Source organism: Myiozetetes cayanensis, unplaced genomic scaffold, assembly GCF_022539395.1.
Source record: "Myiozetetes cayanensis isolate MyiCay16 unplaced genomic scaffold, myiCay2020 scf2-11, whole genome shotgun sequence".
Taxonomy (NCBI): Eukaryota; Metazoa; Chordata; class Aves; order Passeriformes; family Tyrannidae; genus Myiozetetes; species Myiozetetes cayanensis.
In genome coordinates, this window is record NW_026087411.1 from 16,149,110 (window position 1) to 16,170,668 (window position 21,559).

Consider the following 21,559-nt stretch of genomic DNA (forward strand, 5'->3'; position numbering starts at 1 on the left):
AACTGAAAAATGAGAAATTTTATAATTAATAGAACAACTATCATATTTCAAGTAGGTGACAGAAATGAGGAATAACCGCTTTCACCCACCGTTTTGACCATAAATGAGTCTTCCCTGATAAACAGAAAACCCCTCAAATAAAGAGTATTAAATGGAAGTCTTGCATCTTACCTAGTGGGAACACTGATGCTGCACCTTCCCAGATGGCCACAAAGAAATCAGCAGCTAAAACACATATTTTTGCTGACTTGATGCAACTTTCTAAACAACAGAAGACAGCCTGCACAACAGCACATTTTCTTGATCTGATAAGCAGCATTCAGAGCTGGTGGAGTTACAGCTCTCCATTCAATGCAAAATATACTACCATAATAAAGTAATTCAGCGATTCTTCTGCATGAAGTTTCTCAGAACCTGAAAACAGTCCTTCAGGAGGCAACATCCTCACTTATTGTGCCTAAAGATTAAGGTAAGCAAAAGATTAAGGTAAGCAAAAGATAATAATAGACTTACTAGAAGACGGGCACACAGGATGACTGCTATCCCTGATCCTTTTCACATTCAGCTGTTCAACAGAGGCTCAACAGAAATGCAGAGCAAAGTTTAATATTTGCCTACGGCCACACCCAAACGCTTGGAGTTCGGTCCTTGCCGTCTCCCCCGCCGCATACACTACTCCGTTTATATTGCACTGGCTTTTGGCCATAAATACGAGAAAGGAAGTTATGATGCAAGGTAGGTGGAGTACAGTAGGAAGCACCATGGGATTGTTCAGATTATTCCCAGTCTATATAAAGCACAGCCCTTTTCCCTTTCAATTGTATCACAGCAGAAAACAAGATTGAGCCTTTATTCTCAATGGCACGGTAGTTTCTGCTGGCATAGATTATTTTAAAGATACGTTTATCGTGCATTTATATTCTATCTTTGGTATAAATGTCAATTTTTTCCAGGACTTAAAATACAACATACATCTATATGCACTTTGGGGGACATGGGGAAAATAAGCTGGAAACAGCAAAGAGGAAGCTTCCTTTTATTTCTCCCTCTTATCCTTGATGCAGAGAGAACAGAATCAAAGCCATCTGCTTTTGGTATAGGCTAGTTAAACTGGGAAAACACTACAGCACAAATGCCACATTACATCTCACTATCAGGCATGCATCTGAATCATCATTAGGGGAATCTGAAGAGCTGCAAGGAAAACAGCCTGAGTTCTGGCCAAGTATTGTTACTGCCTGAAATTAATGGATGTCGGTTTGCAATCCTCCTACTTCATGGACTTCAACCTCAAAGACAGCGCTCAGTGCTCCAGCTCAGACTTACTAATGAGGAATATGCAACTACAATCTTCGTGCCAGATCTTGTAGAAAATCATCTTAGTTTAGCCATTTTGATTCTGTGAAATCTATCAGGTGTAGCTCAGGACTGGTAAATACAGGACTCCTGACCTACATACCCCCCCTCTTCCAGTAGATTATTACGCACGAGGTCATTAAGAGAGCTTTCCTAACAAAGACTTACTTTGAACCCAAGTTATGTTTTTCAGCTTGAAATTTTTCTTCAGGCATTTTCACACACAGGAAAGCAAAAGTCCTCCCCTAAGCCAGACACCAGAAGGGTCTATGCAAATGAAGCTCACTATTTTGGATGAACACCAAGCACAGCAGCAACATAACTCCTTGGTTGAGACACACATAGCACACAAGGTAAGAACGTTTCAAGCAAACTGGGCTTTTAAAGCCACCTATACTTTTGCAAGTATCTTTTGCAACATCAGCATTCAGTAGGAGAAAAACAATATCTAGAAGATATAAACCAAACAAACCAGCCTGTAAGATATATAAACTAAGCTGGTTTCAGTAACACATGCAGGAAACCACAGCCTTTTACTGAGCACCCACATTTGCCAACACATCACGTATAGTTCATTCTGCTCAGACCTGAATCCACACTTGGATTTGCACCAATGTAGTTAAACAACTGCAGGAATTCAGGGTAAACAAACCCTGAATATATTCTTCATATTATACCACATGGCAGCATGTTGACAGATCCTTTACCACTGCCATCTGTGAAGTTCTTCTCCTACAATAAAATTCCCTCCTACCCCACCGTACTCTTTCCCTTTCTCCCCAAATCCTTCCTCGTGGCTCCTCACAGACGCTACTTTTGCACTGTTGTACACTTCACTGCTGCAAGCTGACTGTCAGAAAAGCAAGCCTACACATGGGTGTTTGGGCTTGTACTGTTGGTGTCCTACTTGGAGCCTGCTCCTCCTCCTCCTGGAGTCAGCAAAGGAGAATTGGATCTTTGGAGGCCTGCCCCTTCAGGCAGACTCTGCCTCATCCTCTGCGTTCAGCACCAAGTTACAGACACTTAGCTACACAAGGAGAAAGAAATAAATAAATACTATTTTCAGGTAGATAAAAAACCAATACCCTGCAATTCTTATAAGAGATACTGAGGTGTGGAAAACAGTCCAACTCATTCAACATAACCACAGGGGGTTACAGTTGCTCCTCCTCCCATTCTTCAGTATCGCAACACGCGTTGTGCCCAACAAGAGCCTAAAGCCAAGGCAACATCCAAACATAATGAGTGGGGTTATGAACTCAGGCTTAAGCCTGAATCATCCCAATTTCTGTACTTGCGTCAAACCCAGAGGCAGTCTTTGTACTAAAAAAAAAAAAAAAACCACCAAAGTAATAACTAAATAAAGGAAAATAAAAAAGAAACTAAGCTGCTCCTGTTGCTCTAGAGCTTTGCATCTTCTCCCCTGTTGGTAATAAGAATCAGGTTCTCTTGGCCTCCTAGATGGCCAGAGGCCAATAAAGGGCTACAGGAAGTGTGCCCTGTTGGGACTCAATGAGAATTACACCTCTCAAAACAGTCCCTTAAAACACATGGACATTCTCACAGTGAAAAGAAAGCCTAGAGTTTTTACTGGTAATAAAAAAAGATTTTGTACGAGACAGAGAAAAGCAAAACCAGATCCCACGTCAGGGATGAAAGCATATTTAACACAACCTACACAAACAACACAGGCTAGCACAGTAATTCTGGCACCTTTGCCACCCACACCACACCGCCCACTGCCTGAGACACCAACTCTTCCTGGGTTTAAAAATACTCATTTTCTGCTTTTCCAGCCAACACATAATAATCTCACCAATAAAGAGACGATCAGCATTCACACCAGGAAGCGCTCCAGCCTCAGCCCATCAGCACGCGCAAGGCTAACGCAAATTTGTCGTACAACAAGTGCCTACCCATACATCAGGCAAATTTATTACCTTCTATTCACTGGTACCAGGGTGGGAGCACCCATGGGGAGTTGGGTATTGAAGCAGAAAAGAGGATTTTTTTTTTTTTTTTTTTGTGAGTCAAGGTCTATCTAAAACAGTTTAAAAAAAAAAAAAAACAAAACAAGAAAGCAGATGGTTTGCGATATAATAGCAACACAAAACAGATCATGTAGAGAGTCAATAAAAAAAGAAGCATAGAATACTCATTTACTCCAAATCCAGCAACTTCATAGAGCTCAGTGCCAAACACTTTTGAAAATACATCGTGTCAGTCACTCCCCCGGGAAAACAGCTGCCAAAATCTGTGTCCCACCTCCATGAAACAGATCTACGACCAAACCAAAGCACTCATGACGTGCACAGGTTGCTCAGAGGACAAACCATTTCAGGCACCTGAAACAATGACACATTCAACCACACAGGTAATTCCAGTGTGGAAAAAGTCATAGGACACACTGTTTGGGCTGTTCTGTGATACAGCCTGATCGGTCTGGTATCCTGAAGTGCATTACTATAACATGAAATTCAGAGGCATTTTAACATGCCACAGGTTGACACCTCCTTTATGCTGTAACCCCAGAACACGCTATTCAGCCACCCACCTTCAGGACAAACAAAAACCAAACCAATGCAAATCAGAAATTTCAGACCACACAGCACAGTGTGCATGTTTTACTGCTTCCAAAATCAGGTCTGACTTCCTATATATTTGCTGCTACAACAGAGAGGTTTCCTGTTACATGAGCCTTGCCAGAATAAATTATATGTACGTGTTAGTCCAACTTAACCCCTGCAATGAGAGGCTGCACAGAGATGGTAGAGAAATTCCCCTCCATCACCAACTCTCAGGACAACACAGATTAAGGAAAGCATAAGCTACCACTTGACTGCTACAGCTCAGCCAACCTAAATGGTGAGCTGAGAGAGGCACACCATGGTCTTCTCAAATCTGCCCCCTTATGTATTATGATTACACAGCCACACAGCAAATTGCTTCCACTGTATAACTCTTTTAGTTCCTTGTTGCCTTTACTGTAGGCAGCATTTCCACCCAACTCCTTACTAAATTCAAGGGGAAGCTACAAGAGACACGTGGCTTTGGGTGTGGATGGAAACCAAAGGAACAAGACCATCCATTTCAGCAGCATCCTACTATTAAAATGATTAGGTGTAATGTCACACCACACCTTCGCAGAAGGGCAGCTCTTTCCAACTCACCACCAGCTCTGGTGCACTACACTTCTGTTGCAACAAAATGCACCTTGAAGAATGACCTTCTCTTGTCAGATCCAGATGACTGCCAGCACACATGGCAACCAACACAGCCACCAGCCACGCCAAAGATGACCAGCATGAAATACCTAAGCTTGGTGATCACGTCCATTTGACAACAGCTGACGTTATTATCCAAAGCCCTAAAGGGGTTTTGTCCTACCACTTCTGGGCTGCAAACACACAGGAAGCCATTAGTGACTGAAAACAGCACACGTTCAGCTGGCACAGGGGACACATCGAGCTTTTGCACCACAACAGACCGATTCTTTTTGTTATTTTGCAAGTTAAAAGAGATTGGTGGGGTTATTCCAACTCTGAAAATGATAGGCTGCCAGATGGTCTTAAGTCGACCACACTATAATGGGATATGTAAAACCACAGCAGAACTGGGAAGAAGAAATCCTGCCCCTTCAACCAGCACATTAGCTCAGGCACCCTGCTTGATCTGACCTTCGCTCCTGTAAGGTGGAGCTCTACATACTTTAACTTCTATGGAAAACATTCAGCTACTGTAACAGAAGCTGCAGAAGGGTGGCAGATTGTAGAGTTGATCACTGTCTGACAGGTTTTATTTAAGTACTGCTCACTCCCCAGAGCTCTTTCCAGGCAATACCAGGCTCTACACAGACACGCCAGATGAGAAGTGAAGGGAGAGCAGTTCATCAGGGCAAGGCAGCCTGGATGGCTTTTGGCTTTACATGTTGTCACACCAAAGTCAGACAAAATGAGCTTTGCAGATGGACTTGTATGAAATGGTGGTTGCTTAGGTGGAGTCACACCTATTTTAAATGAATTAAACAGAGTTTAGTCAAATAACATTTACATTGGGCCAGGCTCCTCTTGCCCCAAGAACTTCAGAAATTGTCCCTCTCAGCCTGTCACTATGTGGCTGCTCGTTCAGCTTCCCTGGAGGTAGAAAACTTCTCTAACCCAACATCACTAAATACTATTTGCAAGACAGGCACTCTAAATAACAATGGGTTTTGTGCAACACAGGTAAACCACTCTGCAGAAGGGTCTCTTGGGCAAGTCCTACATACAATAGCAGAGGAAAAACAATGCAGAAGCAAGAAGCATGGAGTGCTGTTTCCAGAGCTTCCCTGCACAAACCTTTACTTGCAGTAAAACATGTTTTCAAAAGGCTGAGAAATCCAGTATGGCTAATGCTGGTGAAGTGGCTGTGGGGCAGCATGACAAGCAAGAAACCTTCTTCAGGAAGACAGCTCATATGACCTTTGCAGCATATGGTATTTCACAGGAAAGCTTCATGGCATTCTCCAAGGAGGTCTGGAGCACTTGATTATGTTGAGAGAGACACAGAGTTTTATTAGAGCTGAGATCAAGAAGCTCTAACAAATTCTAGGAATACCATCCTTTAGAGGGTCTACCCTGCCTTAGGATACCCAAAGATGGCAAGAATGGGTTTCACTTTCCTGGAGAAGTCTGGCAGGAGCTATCAATCACTACTCTGCATGGCTCAGATACTGGTCTGGGTGAGATTCTGCATTCAGGGCAGCACACACTTATATAGGATGGAGAGTAGGGTAAAGAAATGTCTGCACACACTTAAAAAAAGGAAAAAGCACACTGGATAAGCCACCACTCTCAGGCAGCAAGGAAAATAGCAAGTTAAAACTGAGCACAGGTATGACAGAAACAGCTACAGGGACTGAGAGCCTTCCAGTGTGATTTCTGCATGATTCATTAGCCCAGCCCATTTCCACAACTTCAACTTTGTCCAGCAAAACAGGGGTTGAGAACCCTGTGTGTCTCGCTAATGAGTTTTGTGGCTAATGAAGCCCAAGAAGGGGACAATCATACTGCAGGAGTTCAAGCCTCCACACTTTTGAGAATGCAAGAGGGATGCTTCACACCCATGCTTATGCATGGTCTTCCAGCTCCTTGTTCACATACAGCATGTCTGCAACCTGTTCACACACTCACAGGTTGCTGCTACACTGGAGTTATTGAGCACATTGGTGGTTTGGTGCAGAATAGAGCTCAAATGAGGTGAAAATTACAACATTAAAAAAGAATCTACTGAAGAAGGTGAAAAAAATGGATTTTTTTCTCTCCTAAATGACAGAAGGAAAATGAAGATAAGAAAAATACACAATTCCAGAGACTCTTCTTCAGCTTTCAATTTAAAGAAACAATGGGATTTAACACTCTTAATGCAATAGAGGAAAACTCGTAATCTAAGCTTAGATCTAAATTACTCCTTAAGCAGTTAAGCCTCACAAAATAAAAGTATCAAAAGACAAGGGAAATCTAACTTATTCAACAACAAAAAAAAAACCAAACCTCAAGCTGCCTCTTATATCCAAGACATACCTTAAACAATGAAATGAGAACATTTGCATGTGTGTGAAGTCAAGGATTTATGAACAAGCACCTCTTTTTAGGACTATTCTCAAATGTGGGACATAAACTACCACCAAGGTTCTCTCCCTATTTGTAATCAACCCTACAGAAGTAGAGGGCAGGAGATGCAGTTACTGTAAGATCATTTTAAAACTTACACTGGACACAACAGACTTGTAATCCCGCTGCACCACAATGCACCACTTGGTTTGACTCAACGGGTCTCCCAAATCCCAGGCTGAACTCACCACATGAGCTTTAACAAGGGGCTTGAGCTTCCCGCAGTTTCTGCTCAGTTTATTAAATGTTATAATCACAGCAGTCAGTATTTTATAGACCAAATGTTTGATACGGAATAACTCCATGTCAGGAGCTTTCAAGTCAGCTTTCAGTCAATTCCATGTAAATGTGCCCACGATTTTGCACAAGCTTGGGTATTAAAACCCAGATATACTGTGGATAAAAGCTTTTAAGAATCAATTTTATTATAATGAGAACCACATAGAACAAGAGATAACTGCAGTACATGCTTGATTTTAAAATATCTATGCTTTACTTTGCAAAAGGACAAAATAAAGACATAAGAGTAGGCTTTAAAAAAAAAAAAAAAAGCTAGAAAAAAAGCAAAGTTTGCCCCTAATCCTGCTTTTTAAAACATACACCAATAAAAGCTAGGGCACTGCACACAGTCATCTATCAAAAGGACCATATCATATGATATGGAAGCACCACGGTAACAGAGAAGAAATCAGTACAGAAACAACATAACCAGCTCAGTTTTAAAAAAAAAAATCCTTGGTATTAACACCACAGCAACAAAACCCAAAAGGTTCATCCTTAGACAGCCCCAGGTTCAACATCCACACAATACCACCGCTATGGTGAAACAACTGATGAGGACACATGCATGGCTAACTCTAAACAGCAGCAGCAAGATCCTGAATATTAATGATTAACAAAATGCAAACAGCAAAAGTGAAGACTAGTTTCTGCCCTGTAACATGCCAGAGTCACAGTTGCTGTTCTGTCCCTAATTCACTCCCTGTTCCCTCTCCCATGAACATTCATCACAAACTACGAGCAAGTTATCTTACTCTGTTTTAAACAACATTTCAGATCTTTCATGTTTCACAGGAAAGTCTGAAACCTCTACAACAGTTAAGCAGTAGTGACTAAGGTAATTAAGTATACTTCACATGATGTCCAGGATTTCTAGCGACCTTTATACACAGTATCATCCGACTGTTTGGGAACTGAAGATCAAAAAGACTTTGCCTGACTCACAAGTGAGTAAGCTGAGAGAAACCAGGCCTGAAGATAATAAAACTGTGAGCCAAGAGAACAGTTTTTATCTGCTCTTAACCTCATGAATCGGAGCATCCTCCAGTTTCCAGAGCACTGAGTAAGTTTTTACACTTCAGAGGACGGTGAAAACCCACCGATTAAAAGGATCTGGTGGTTCCTTTGTTATCAGTGGGCACATGCAAAAGGAAGTAAGAAGTCCTTCTTCAACTGTGCCACCAAGCCACAGGAGGCAGCTTGAGTCGGTTTCCTTGGGGTTATCCGACTCCTTCTTCAGAGAGGCTGTACGGCAGCGAGGCACGGCTTTACCCATAATTAAACAAGCTCAATAACATGCACAGTGGGAGAGAAAGGAGAGTCCCCAAGGCAGACTACTAACAAGGACACAGGCTAGACAAACGGAGCACTTCCAGCACTGTTTCTTAATCGATAATTTGAAAGGAATGCCAGGCACATTGCCATTCCACTAGTTTATTTTGCTGAAATAACCTTTATACCTGCCTCTTTTAAAGTCCAACTGACTCGCATGTAAATGAATCCCACAAACCAGAGATCCCATCTGACAACACTAGGAAGGAGAAAACAAAACAAAACGCCATGAATTATCCACCCATCCCAAACCTCATGACTGCACACTAGCCCTTGAAACTGTAAATGCAAGAGCCCCACGAGGCACTCACACCCTGAACTGTTGAATAGATCAGAAGCAGCATAATTAGCTATTCCCATGGCCTCCACAGCTTGATCTGGTATGAATTTGTAATATTGCCCTTCCCCCAGTTCTGATAAAAGCCACACAAAGAAACAAAGATACTAAACATACTGTTGCATAATATAACACAAATTGCAGATGGAGGGCTAAGGTATTAAAGTCATCTGAGAAATTAAATGCATTTAAAACTATCCCTGAAGATATTTCTAACTGGATGGGGGGGGGTGGAAAAGTAAGAAAGATCTTTTAACAACACGAAGAGAGGGGAGGGGAGAAAGAAGAAAGAGCACTCTGGGAACCTCAAGGCAGTGTTCTCTATTGAGCATCACCACAGGTCACAGTCTGTATGGAAAGTGCAAGAGGTTTGATAAGTTTAGAGCTAAGAAAGCTCAACAAAACAATCATCTAAGCTTAATTTAGCATTCTAGACAAGATACTTAAGCACTAAGTACCACATTGAACTGTTTTATTATGGTATTAAAACTTTTAAATTATTAAGGGAAATTCAGTTAAAAGAACAGACAACAAGCTAAATCCTCCAATCAGATGAAGATACGAGGCATATTCTCAGAACAGCTCACAGTCTGAAATCCCATTCATGCACTGAAATCCACGAAAAGGGAAAAGAAAAACAATGTTAATGACTGATAAACCTGATCAGAGCTAAAGTAATTAAAAGACCACAGGAAACAGGGCTGAGATCCTACAGTTCACTTCTTGTTATCATAACAAACTCTACCAGGGGTCAGTTTGTTTATAAACTTATAGTTGCTCACCTTACAAAGCGCAAGAGATTCATTTCTGCTTAAAGTTCTTTAGTTAAACTGCCTGAAAAGTGTTTCCTAAGAAAATTGCCAAAGATGGGTGACTAGTATACTATTTCAGTAATTCAGAATCCATACGGCAGTTCCAATTAACAGCCTAATGAAATGAGCAAAACAACTTTTAATTGTAGTGGGGTTTTTTAAAGGTAAAAAAATAGACATATCCACCAAGTAGGGAGCATTCTGCGATGAAAATGTGTACTTTAAGTGCAGTGCTCACTCGATATAGCAATTCTAAGACCACTTGGGACAAGACATTCAACAGACCTTAGAAGGAAAGCGTAACAATTCCTGGTATCAGAGTTGCAATATTACACTTAAAAGCGCAGCTTAACCTTTTAAGAAAAGAACATATGGTTATCAGGAAACTCCAGGTTCAGAAATTTCAGTCATTTCTGATGACAGAGGTAAAACTGAAGGAATTTAAGTGCTCTCCAGTCTGCCAAGTTAGCCCCTAACAATACAGCTGTGCACCTGGATCCACCCTGATCTCAAGAAGGCCCCCCAGTAATCACTGCATATAATTCAAATTGCAAAATGGACTGTTATCTAGATCAAGGGGGTGTGATCCAAAAACTTCTCTAGGCTTTAAAGGGTAGCTCAATCTGTTTTACCTCCCACTATCTGACAAAAAAAAAAACAACCAAAAAAAAAAAGCCCCAAACATTTATCCAGCATGCATAATGACAAAAATTATTTCTCAATACATGTTCACTTTAGGGTAATAATGTAAAATAAGGGAGAGAGACCAATTATGCTGCAGAAAAATATGCTATTTTAGAAAGTGTTTCCAGCTCCTTTTCACTACTTAACAGTACCAGTCACACTCCCACAAGCCTTCACAGATGAAAGGTGAGACAACTTCACACAGCTTGCCAGCATTAACCCTGTTATTACCTTCATCAGTACAGCTACACACAAATTACTTCATAGTACACCCTCATGCAGATTTTCAGTCACTGTCCTGACATATGGTTACAGCAGCAGTTGAGCTCCTATCTGTCATTACCACAAGGAAAACATTCCCATTTCAGGGTAGTCTCCCAAGAGCACGAGGAGTTATGCTGCTACAGCAGTTTCCCAGCTTTGCCCTGGCAGCTACTCAGAGGTGAATTCCTGGCTGGGCTCACATTGCCTGTATTTCCCAGTTGGGGTCACAAACTGTTGTTTAATCCCTCGCCCACGCTATTCTTCTGGAACACAGGAGGTGGACCTGGAGCTGAGAGTTAAAAAATCTTACACAGACGATTTTATTTGCAGGTGGGAAAAGAGACATCTTCAGAGACATTAAGAAAGAAACGGTTTAAGGCCAGCCTACTACTCATTCAAACAACGCAGATAAAGATACTCAAGTCCATGAACACCTCATTATCACATAAATACAAGAGTTCCCTTCTGACTTTCTTCTAACCCACATTCCCTCTCACCCCAAACTCTTTTGATTTCTTTGTTAAAAGAGGAATGAGGTTTTATTATTGTTAAAGATGATGAGGAAATCTGCACAAATACTTACCAAATAAAAAACAAAAAAGATAATGACTTCCGACACGGCATTTTCCACACTTTCATATTCACGTTCATGCGAGAATATTTGATATAAATTTGATAAAATGCTTTCAAAGTGGCAAGTGGCTGTTTATGTGTCCTACAGTCAATGAACCAGAGCACTTCCATAACACCTTTATGAAGTTTTGGAAATCTTATCCCTCTGAAGACTATAACAAAACTGAGATTTTTTTTTTTTGTTTTGGGCTGTTGTTTGTTTGGGGTTTTGGTGGGGTTTTTTAGCTGAATTAAAGTTCTAATACTCATGATAGCTATATTTTTAATTCCTTAAGCCACTTTCAACCTTCACGTATCTTTCATTATTCACAGTAAACACAAAGTGAAAAGGCTGCATTCATCCCTTTATTTATGTGTTAAAAAACAGAATCACTAATGAGTTGAGTCATGAGCCAAAGAGAAGTCTGAGCCACCGGGGCAATGCATATTCTGGAACTTGTCACTTGCAAATGCTGATGGGGTAAGACTGCTCCTGCTTGTTTTCTCCTTTATTTGAACTCAGTGACAAGGAATTCACCAGCAACAGGAGATTTCACTGTTATATGAGAGCGCTTACCTAGCTCAGTTTTGACAGGAATTGAATTAACACCTTATTATATTTACTGCTTGTTTTTCCAAGTTTTTATAGGCAGACACCACCACTGTTGCACAACACATCAGCTATTTAATCTGTAGTCGGGCTCATATTCTGTCTGTTCCTCTCTCATTAGCTACAGCAATAGTCACCCTTCTCTAGTGTTCTGCGAGATCAAATTATCGCCCATTATTTCCTCCTAATTGCAGAGGAAGAACCTCACACCTATAGCAAAACAAGCTTCCCTGAAACACCCAAACCCTTTCAGCATGGATTCCCAGTTTCGCCTTTCAGTACAGTTCCTTCCTCGCTTGATTCACCCCGTTCCTGAAGAGTTAAACTGGAAATAATCTTCAATAGAAGAGTGCTGTTGAAAGAACTACCTATGCGTGCAAAGCTACTCGGTAGCGAGCTCGGTGAGACAGGCCGTATCGCCCGGGGGAGGATGGCACAGAGAAGACTTTAAAGCACTCTCAACTCGGACTAAACAGGTATTAAGCTTTTGGAATTTTCTGTACATACTCTTGTTTCTCAGAACAGACTATGGATTTCATGGGCCATCCCTGCTGGTAAAACCAGGTATTCAGTGGCAGGTGTACTTTCAAAAGAAACTATTTTATGCCACCACTTTCACATATATTGTGCTGGAAACTAAGCAAAGCTTCTGCGCTTTGCTTTCATCCAACCTCAGCTGACAAAAACGGTGTAGATTTAAAATTCATGTTAAAACCCTTAGAGGAGGTGGTGCTCCCTATGCCTTTTGAAAGTCTTAAAACAAGAGACACCTCCCAGAGCACGGCAGGTTTAACACACACAGCCGCCACCAGCTCCCGAAACTCTCCCGGCCGAGGTTGGGAATACCTGCCCCCGAGAGCTCCTAATCACTTTGAACCGTAAACAACATGGACACCATCTTCCTCTGGGAGTGCGGGCACTCCAAAACAAAACCACCCCCAGCCCACAGGAGCAGCAGAGGCGGCTCAAAGCAACTTTAGGAACTTCGTGCCATTTAAAAAAAAAAAAAAAAAAAAAAAAAAAGCAAGCAAGCAGGATCCAGACTCGGTGCCCGTTTAGCCCTCCGGGCGGGAAGCCTTACTCCGCCGGGAGCGGGGCGAAGGGAAGGGAAAAGCCCCCGGGCGCTGTGGGCCCCCTCCACCGCCGGAGCCCCGCCGCCCCCCCTGCCCTGGCCCGGCTCCAGCGGGCCCGTCTAACAAGTTGATCCCGGCGTGAAAGAGGAAGAAAAGGAAAAGCTGCGGGGAAAAAAAAAAAAAAAAAAAAGCCGTGTGGGGGAGGGGAAGCCCCTGCGCGGCCGTGGAGCCCAGTCCGGCGGGAGGGAGGCGGGCAAGGAATGCCGGAGGGAAGGAGGGTCGCCTCCCGCCCCCCTCCACGTCCGCAGGATCCATTTTCCCTCCCACCGCCCCGCTCCAACTTTCCGCGCGGCGGGCAGCCCTCCCCGCGCCCCGGGACTCACCGGCATCATCTTGGAGCCGAACCGCATGGGGGCGGCCGGTCCGGCCCCGCCGCCCGGCGCGGGGGAAGGAAGGGCTGCGCTGCCGCCGGCACGACCTGTTGCGGAAGGCACCGTGCCGTGCCCGGCCCGGCCACACCGCCCACCCTCCGCTTTGTTCCCACCGGGAGCCGCTCTCCCGTCGCCCCCGGCTCCGCTCCGAAACTAACCCCGGCCCGGCGAGGAGGAGCCGCCGCGCCCCGCCCACCGCCCACCCCCGGGAGGGGCCGGCCCGCCCCCCGCGCCCGCAGCTCCACGAGGGAGGTCGGACCTCCCGGGGCTCGGGACAACACGGGATACGTGAGAGTCCTCACGGGTCACCCCCTCCTGCACATCCCGCCGAAACGCGCCGGGTTCAGGGCCCCACGCGGGGCACGGGCACACACAGCACCACTCTTCTCGGGACCGGCAGCGGAGAAGCGAGGGTGGGAAGCCATCGGCCAACGTCGGGCTTCATGAACAGAGCCTCCTCTAGTCTGATTTGCGAGTCACTGCCTTCCCCGCTGCCTCAAATGGACGATCCTACCGATAATCCCCCTTTTTAGCTCCTCGTGTACGCAGCCAGCGGAGCATCCCTGCCCAAGGCACGTTTTGTTTTATTGCTGTTCTGGTTGGACCCGGCAGTCGAACTACGATGATGGTGAGACCTCGCTGAGATGCCAAAACAGCCTTTAAGAGACCCATATTAAGTTTGAGATGTCCAAAAAAAATATCCACGCAAATCTTTTACACCCACTTAAGAGTGGGGGAAAGAAAGTTTTCCCTTCCCTGGACCAGTGTGCAGGACACCCGTTTGAAACCCAGGCACTTTGCTACACCACTTCAAAAGCTCAGGAAAGGCTTGGTAGAAAAGTATGTTCAACCAGCACCGTTACAGGGCTCTCTCGGCAGGAAAACCAGCTCCATCTGTTTTTCCTACTCGCATTAGAATCTTGGCAGTAATTAGACAGGATAAAAGCGGAGAGGATTAGAAGTTCCCAGATGAAGGAAGAACAAAACTAGGACCTAATTTGTGTACAAACATCTCTTTTTCTAGAGTAGTAAAGAAACTTTGAGAGCTCTGACACCACCCCCCCCCAGGGGCTCCTGGGCGATAACCAAGCACTGTTTAATGCAATGCTGCTGCAGCTGTGGGGGGAACGGGGCAAAAACCCGGCCCGACCCGGCCCGGCCGTGTCCTGGGACCGGGACCGGGACCCTCCTTCCCTCTTGGCCCCCGCGCCGCCACTGACCAATGGGGAGGCGCGGCCGCCGGCATGACGTCACCTCCCCCGGCGCCCATTGGCCATCCCGCGAACACAGCGCGGTGTCTCCCGGCAACGCCGTGACGTCACGGCCCCGCCCCGTCACCCTTCGCGTCCCGAGTGGCGGATCCCTGTTTTCCAGGGGGAAAACCCGCCGCTGCCCTGTCTCCACCCGGTTGTTCGACCCAAGGACTGCAGTCACCCAGCCCGAACCGCGAGCAAAGCCCCGCATTGCTGCTCCCGCAGCGCTGCTTCCGCCGGCGGGCGCTCCTAAACCCCGTGGATATCCCCTGGCAGAGCCCATCTCTGAATTCCAGCTTTTTCCCGTGGCCCCGATTTGCAGCTGTTACGATTCACTTCTCCGCACACGTGGGCCAACCTACCCACGGAAGATTTATAAACCCAGTTTTCATTTGGTAGTTTGGATCTGGGTGTGGTTTTTTTTCTTTTTTAATCACACTTTAAATTTTTTTTACAAGATAAAAATGTTACAGGCCAAAGTACGTGGCAATGGAGAACCAAAATTCTTAGAATCATAGAATCATTAAGGTTGAAAAAGACCTCTAGGAGTTTTTAACCATTAACCCAACACAGCCATGTCTCCCACTAAACCATGTCCCCAAGCACCACACCTACACATTTCCTGAACACCTCAGGGGTGGTGACTCCACCACTTCCCTGGGTAGCCTGTTCCAATGCTTGGCAACTCTTTCAGTGAAGAAATTTTTCCTAATATCCAGTCTAAACCTCCCCTGGTGCAACCTGAGGCTGTTACCTTTTGTCCTATTCTTTGTTACCTGGGAGAAAAGACCAACCCACATCTCGCTACACCCTCGTTTCAGGTAATTAAAGAGGGTGATCAGGTCCCTCTGATCATCTTTTTTTCCAGGCTGAACACCCCCAGCTCCCTCAGCTGCTCTTCATAAGACTTGTGCTTCAGACCTTTCACCAGCTTCATTGACCTCCTGGGGACACACCCTAGCCAATGATTCTGCAAATCTCTGCTGAATTTTTAGAAGCATCTAGCTGGTAAGGGATAAACTAGGAAGTATCATCTTTCAATGTACCCCTTAAGTACAGATACAAATAATTTCTAATAATAGTTAGAATAGTGAAATATCAACTTCTACGCCTGTAAAATAAACCTGGAAACAGGCAAAAATCAACTAGAAAAGACATTTCAGGTGATGTGTGTGGTAGCTACACCTTGCTAGTGCATACCTTTTGCAGATCAATCCACAGAAGCCTCTTCTGGCTCAAGTTCCAGTTTTGACATCTTCCACACAGAACTACAACCCCATTCCCGCTACGGAAATGAAGCTCCAAGGGGTGCACCTATTTATTTCCAGTTTTTGTCCAGGCTCTGTGACTCATACACTGTGATGAAAGCTCAGAGTGCCATCTGGTCTCTCCCTTTAGATCCCAGCTCCTCTCCAGCAGAGGGGACAGTGCTTGCCAGGTTTGCAGGTAAAGCAGGGTCAAAACCACCCGTGCACTGCTTGCCAACCCTACAACACGTCACACCTCCGCCTCTCACAGCAATTCAGACGTGATTTCACTAGGTAAGCATGACATGAATTTCCCACAACGGGTTATTAATTACAGGAAAGGTTTTTGGGTTTACGAGCAGGGAGTCAGTGGTTTCCCCTCAGTGGGCAGAAGTATGTGAGGGTTTCTGACCGCGGGTTCAATCTCCAGCGTGTCAACAGTTGGAGATAACTGGGTCACGCACAGGAGAATTGGCAAGGGGCAGCAGTTCCCAGTCCTGCACGTATGGAACTATCACAAAAAGGAAGAGAAGAGGAGATCTGCAGGATGTAGAGCCAAGGGCACAGCTGAAGCTCTGCACCTCTTCCCTGGTTCCCACTACTTTTGGCGGCCTGAGCGGAGCGTGCTGCAGCTGACTAAGACCACATGCAGTTCCCTAGAAGCTGTCACAGCAAGGGTTCAGGGGAAGTTAATACTCATGGAATGGCTTGAAAAGTATCCAAGAAAAGGAGAAGAAACACCACCAAACCACTAAACAGAAACGTAGCAGAATCATTCTTCTTTCCAGGAGAGATCTACTTTATCTGAACCACTAGAAACTTGAAGTAGCAGAAACACTTTACAGGCAGTAGTGGTAATGATAACCAGTAGAAATCATAGCATCATATTTTCTTGCCATTAGTCTTGTCATACAGTGGGATCAGGGGGAGGGGGCTTGGGAACATGCTGCTGTAGTTCATGCCCTCAGCACACTACCCAACCCAAAAACTCCACTTAATTCCCCCACTGCTGTATCTAAGCAATTGTAACAGTAACTTCTCATCCTCTGCTCTACCAGAATACTTGAAACTGCCTCTAGACCAGTCAAGTCCCTTCTTATGGTCCTGACATAATTAGGAGTACTATCGGGTAACATCCCTTTTGCAATAACATGTAAAAAAAAAAAAAAAAAAAAAAAAACAAACCTCCCTGCTCGCTCTTTTTAATAAACTCTTTAATTCTTTAGAAAAAGCATTGTGAATATGATTTTTAGACTGTTTCTAATTCAGTAATTTCAGAGGTTTGTCAGAAATCAGCAGGACAGCATCAATGTAAGAGGAGCAGAAGGGCAGCTGGTTTAGCTTTGCTGTCCGCTGCCACCTACTGTTAAAACTCCACCAAGTCAGGCTTTTGAGCTCTAATTCGTGAGGGATATAATTTAACAGCTCAGAAAGAAGGGAAAGCTTTGGAATTGAGATTGCTGTGAAGGAAGAAAAAAAAAAAAAGGAACATGCCAAGAGAATTACTCATCTAAATTCTTCGGGCTGAGGCACAGCATCCTCACAAGTTTGGATTCTTTCCAGCAATGTTGAACTCCTGGCACCTAATTTATATAGCCAGTCTCCAGCTCAAGATAAGGGTTTTCCAGACAGTGATTCAAAGCAAAGGCCTTGACTACTCCGTGCTGTCAAACTTCCTCACAAAGAGAAAAAGTATCTATAGAAAAGAAAACTGATGAGTTTACACCTTCAGCACTTTCATTCCATTCTGCTAATCCACCAGCTTCTTTCTAGTTGTTGTTAGATTAATTTTCACTACTTAATGTCACATTTTTTCTATTGAATTTGTTTTAAAAACATCAGATAACAGACCTCACAGCAGAAACATAGAATCATTAAGGCTGAAAAAGCCCTCTGATACCATCAAGTTCAACCATTAACCCAAATCCACCACTAAATCATGTCCCTAAGCACCCCCTCTACACGTTTCCTGAACACTCCCAGGGATGGTGATTCCACCACTTTCCTGGGCAGCCCATTCCATGCTTGACCAAGTTCCAAAGTCTGCAGATGAGATTTATGAACTCTTTAAAGAAATCTGCTACCAACATCAGCTAGGACATCCCATGTTATCCCAGTGGCTGCTTCCAAAGCAAAAGTCTTTGGTCTACGTCACATTCAAAGCAGTACATCCAGACGCATTTAGCAGGTGTAAATTTTAAATTAAGACACAGTGGCTTGCCACAACTTGCAGCAGCCCAATTCTCTAAGTGTAAAGCTTTTCTTGGACACTGAGGAGTGATACAGTGGACACACCTCCCTCCTGGTGACAAGCTACTTCTCTCTAAAACATCTGTGTCTGGCAACTGAAATGAGTCTCTTCAGCTGTAATCCCCTGTAGGGAGCTTATCACATCAGTGCATACTTAATGCACAACATCATCAGGCCTCTACTTGGATGGTTTGTGTTTTGTTGAAAAGTATGTTTTGTTGTCAGACAAAGTCCATTTTGGCTGTGACATATACTTCCTTACTCACACAGAGATGATATTGATTCAAAATCTAAACAAATAATCACATTCTGTCACATTCCTATGCCACAGCTCAAACACAAATTAGACTTTCACAATGGGAGGAACAGCTGAGTTACATTCACCTCACTCAAAGGCATGAGAGCCAGTCTCTTGCTTGGGAAAGCACTTACTACTACACGAAGTGAACATGAACTTCATGGGTCACTCTATATATAAACTGGTAACACATCTAAGCAACTACATGAGACAAGAAGTTCAGATTCTGCAACTTTAAAGTTAGTTAAAAATTATTTATTGCTTAACTTGCATCCTCTCTGTAAACTAATCCCATTATCTAAGTTGTAAGAGTCCCACGTGCACTCACTGCACAAAGTACATACTCAATCACGTTACTCAGTAAATTAATAATTGCACAGAGCCAGCAGCACCTGGAAACCAGCAGCACTGAGAAAACACTTTAGAAATTTGCACCAATTTTGCTGCAACCCATTCAGCTCTTATGAAGATCTTTAAAAAGAATTTCAAAGGATGATTCTATAAAAGCAGAAAGTGTCACTAATTTCATTCTACACAAACATCACTCACAATAAAAAAAAGTCTTCTGTTTATTCCAGATCAGCCAGAAATTATTTAACTTCAGTAAACTAAAGCTTCTCCAGCTTTCTCAAGTTAGTTGCTCAAAGAAAATTCTAATTCCCTCACTCAAAATTCTTTTCTATGTAATTTAAATTCAATGTGGCTTTTTTTCTCACAGGTAATTTAACAGCTAGCCAGTTAAAGCAAGTCTGCATTGTGTCTGAAAAAGAGGAGAAATAAACTTCCTCTTCCATTAGTCCCTAGCATCTTTGAACAAAATGTAGGCTGGCACAAATTAGTGTTTTGTATGCATCACACACAGCTGCCATTCTTCTCAATAACTAAATTATATTCACTAGACACACTCTGGATTCCTGTCAATTTATCTCAGCACAGATCCTGACAGAAGACCCTCTGTAACAAAACGTCTGTTTTAGGCAATTAAGCAATGTGAGAAAGCTGTATCTGCCCACAGCCACTCATCCAGCCCCATCAGAGAGCTGGTCAGTGAGCAAGAACAGGGAAGGAACTGAAAAATATGCTCATTAAGCACAAATATATTCAGCTGTTGCAAACAGGAATACTGTGATCAAAATCCCATTCCTTACCAGAAACTTTAGAACACTGGTTGGCCACAGAGTGACACTGAACCTCTGTCCCAGATGGATGTTTAGGGAATATGGGGAGTTAAATTAACACTGCCATTTTACTGTTGCCTTGTCCCTATTGCTCAGCTGCCCAGAAGCCAGACAGCTTATGCTAGCAGTCCCTCTGGAGTCACGAGAAAACGAAACTGGAAGGATTACAGAAAAAAACATCATTATTTCAATATCAGACCCCCCACGATTTCTTTTTTGTAAAGTGACTGCAGGACTGAGCACACCACATTTTTGTAAACACGTTCTCCTGGTTAATTTATCTATTTTCTTTGCACCTTCTCACACAGAGCTGTAGTGCTGTGCCTCAGCAGATGAAACTCTGCTTTAGATAACCCTGGCAGACATGGGTACGTGGTCTATAAGCACCAATGGACACCTTGGGAGCTGTCTTTGTCTTATACATCGACAATATTGGTGCAGTTTGTCACGTCAGTGATGTTTCACCGAGAGGAACTGATGAGGCACAGAGACATTACTGATGTCTTCACTGAAGTATCTTTATGGTAGAGTAAATACATGGTAGGTAATACATAGAAATAAAGGAAATTCCTTGGAACTTACATCAAAACTGAGCCCTTCTTAGTGGCGGAAAGTGATTCTCTGTCCCAGGGCTTGCAAACATCCTGCAAGATAATAATACAAAGAATTAGCAGAAGTCATGTAATTAAATTTTACTTAATTAAAACCTCTTTTTTTTTAATATAAGCTTTTTCAGCACACTTACTTTTGAGTACCTCTGTGTGAGGATGTGTAAACCCGACCAAGACAACATGCTATCCAGTACCTGATTCTGCAGTCATCTTTCAGGAAAGGGATTTTTACTCCTAGAAAATAGAAAGGGGATTTTCCTGAACCCTTACCCTTTTTATCCTCCAAGTACATCAGTTTACCTCATTAATAGAGGTAATAAATACACCTCTACAAACCCCAATTTTCTTGTGGAGTTGAAAATACTTTTAGCTAAATATTTTCTTGAAATTTAAGAGAAAAATATGTTTAATGAAAGCTTGGCTGTGCAACATGCCTGGCCTACGAAAGCTGCTCAAGATTAGTCTGGTCCCCACACTTTTAGTTCAGAAAAATCTACAGAGGTTATAATTTCTTTCACCCTATCTTCTACCTGTTTTCTTTTTGCTTCTACCTCTCATTTCTTGTGGAGCATCATGTTCTTCTGCCTCTCAGCTTCAGCTTATGATTCCTATCAGAAGCCTAATGTACAGTATTACAAGTAAATGAAGAGGTAGATGTAGATTTTAGAGTCACTTTCTCAACCAGTTTTTTATTCAAGGTGTGGTACTCCAGGTCCAAAACTGATTAAACTGCAAAGGATCCAGTTAAATACATATATTGATTTAATTAAACTGGGATTACACTGATATCTGAAGCTGACTCCACACAACAATACTGATTAATTTACCTATTAATGGATTAAAAGTTTCAGCTTCAAAAGATTAATCTGTTCAAATTTACACTCCTGTCTACATTTATTAAAAACATTCTAAAGGGAAATTTAAATATGGCTTTTTTCCATTTCTTTTTTAATGCCTGTCAAAAAAAGACCTTTAAGCAAGAAAGACTTTACTCTGCCTCAGTATCCAGCAGCCTGAATGAAAATATAGTTGCTTGAACAGACCAGATTTCTTTCAAAAAAATCCCAAATATCCATAAAGTGAGCAAACTGCTGCTGCCACTGCCATTTCTGGTTTTCTATTGATTACAGTAACTTAATAAAACAAATCTGTTCTCCTCCCACCCAACTTCTGCTCTTACCCTCAGTTTTTGAGCACATTACTCCTCTTTGCTCCAATATTCCTCATTAACATGACAGTTCTCGACCTAGTTACACACTCTCCCTCACCTCCAACCCCTGC

The 21,559-nt window shown here is 43.3% G+C and overlaps 1 protein-coding gene across 3 annotated transcripts in view; it reads right to left on the reverse strand.

The window, feature by feature from the left end:
* The window catches only part of TP53BP2 (tumor protein p53 binding protein 2), a 51,662-nt gene extending 35,604 nt beyond the window's left edge, over positions 1-16,058 (reverse strand). The window contains exon 1 of one of the 3 annotated variants that reach the window (XM_050316417.1): positions 15,895-16,058. Coding sequence is in view for 2 of the 3 variants with exons in the window: in XM_050316415.1 (XP_050172372.1) it covers positions 13,394-13,420 (27 nt within the window). In the remaining variant the exon portion in view is untranslated. Of the gene's footprint in view, positions 1-13,393; positions 13,591-15,894 lie in introns of those variants that run through there. The other 2 variants (XM_050316415.1, XM_050316416.1) reach the window with 2 other exon arrangements.
* Between the last annotated feature and the right edge of the window lie 5,501 nt (positions 16,059-21,559).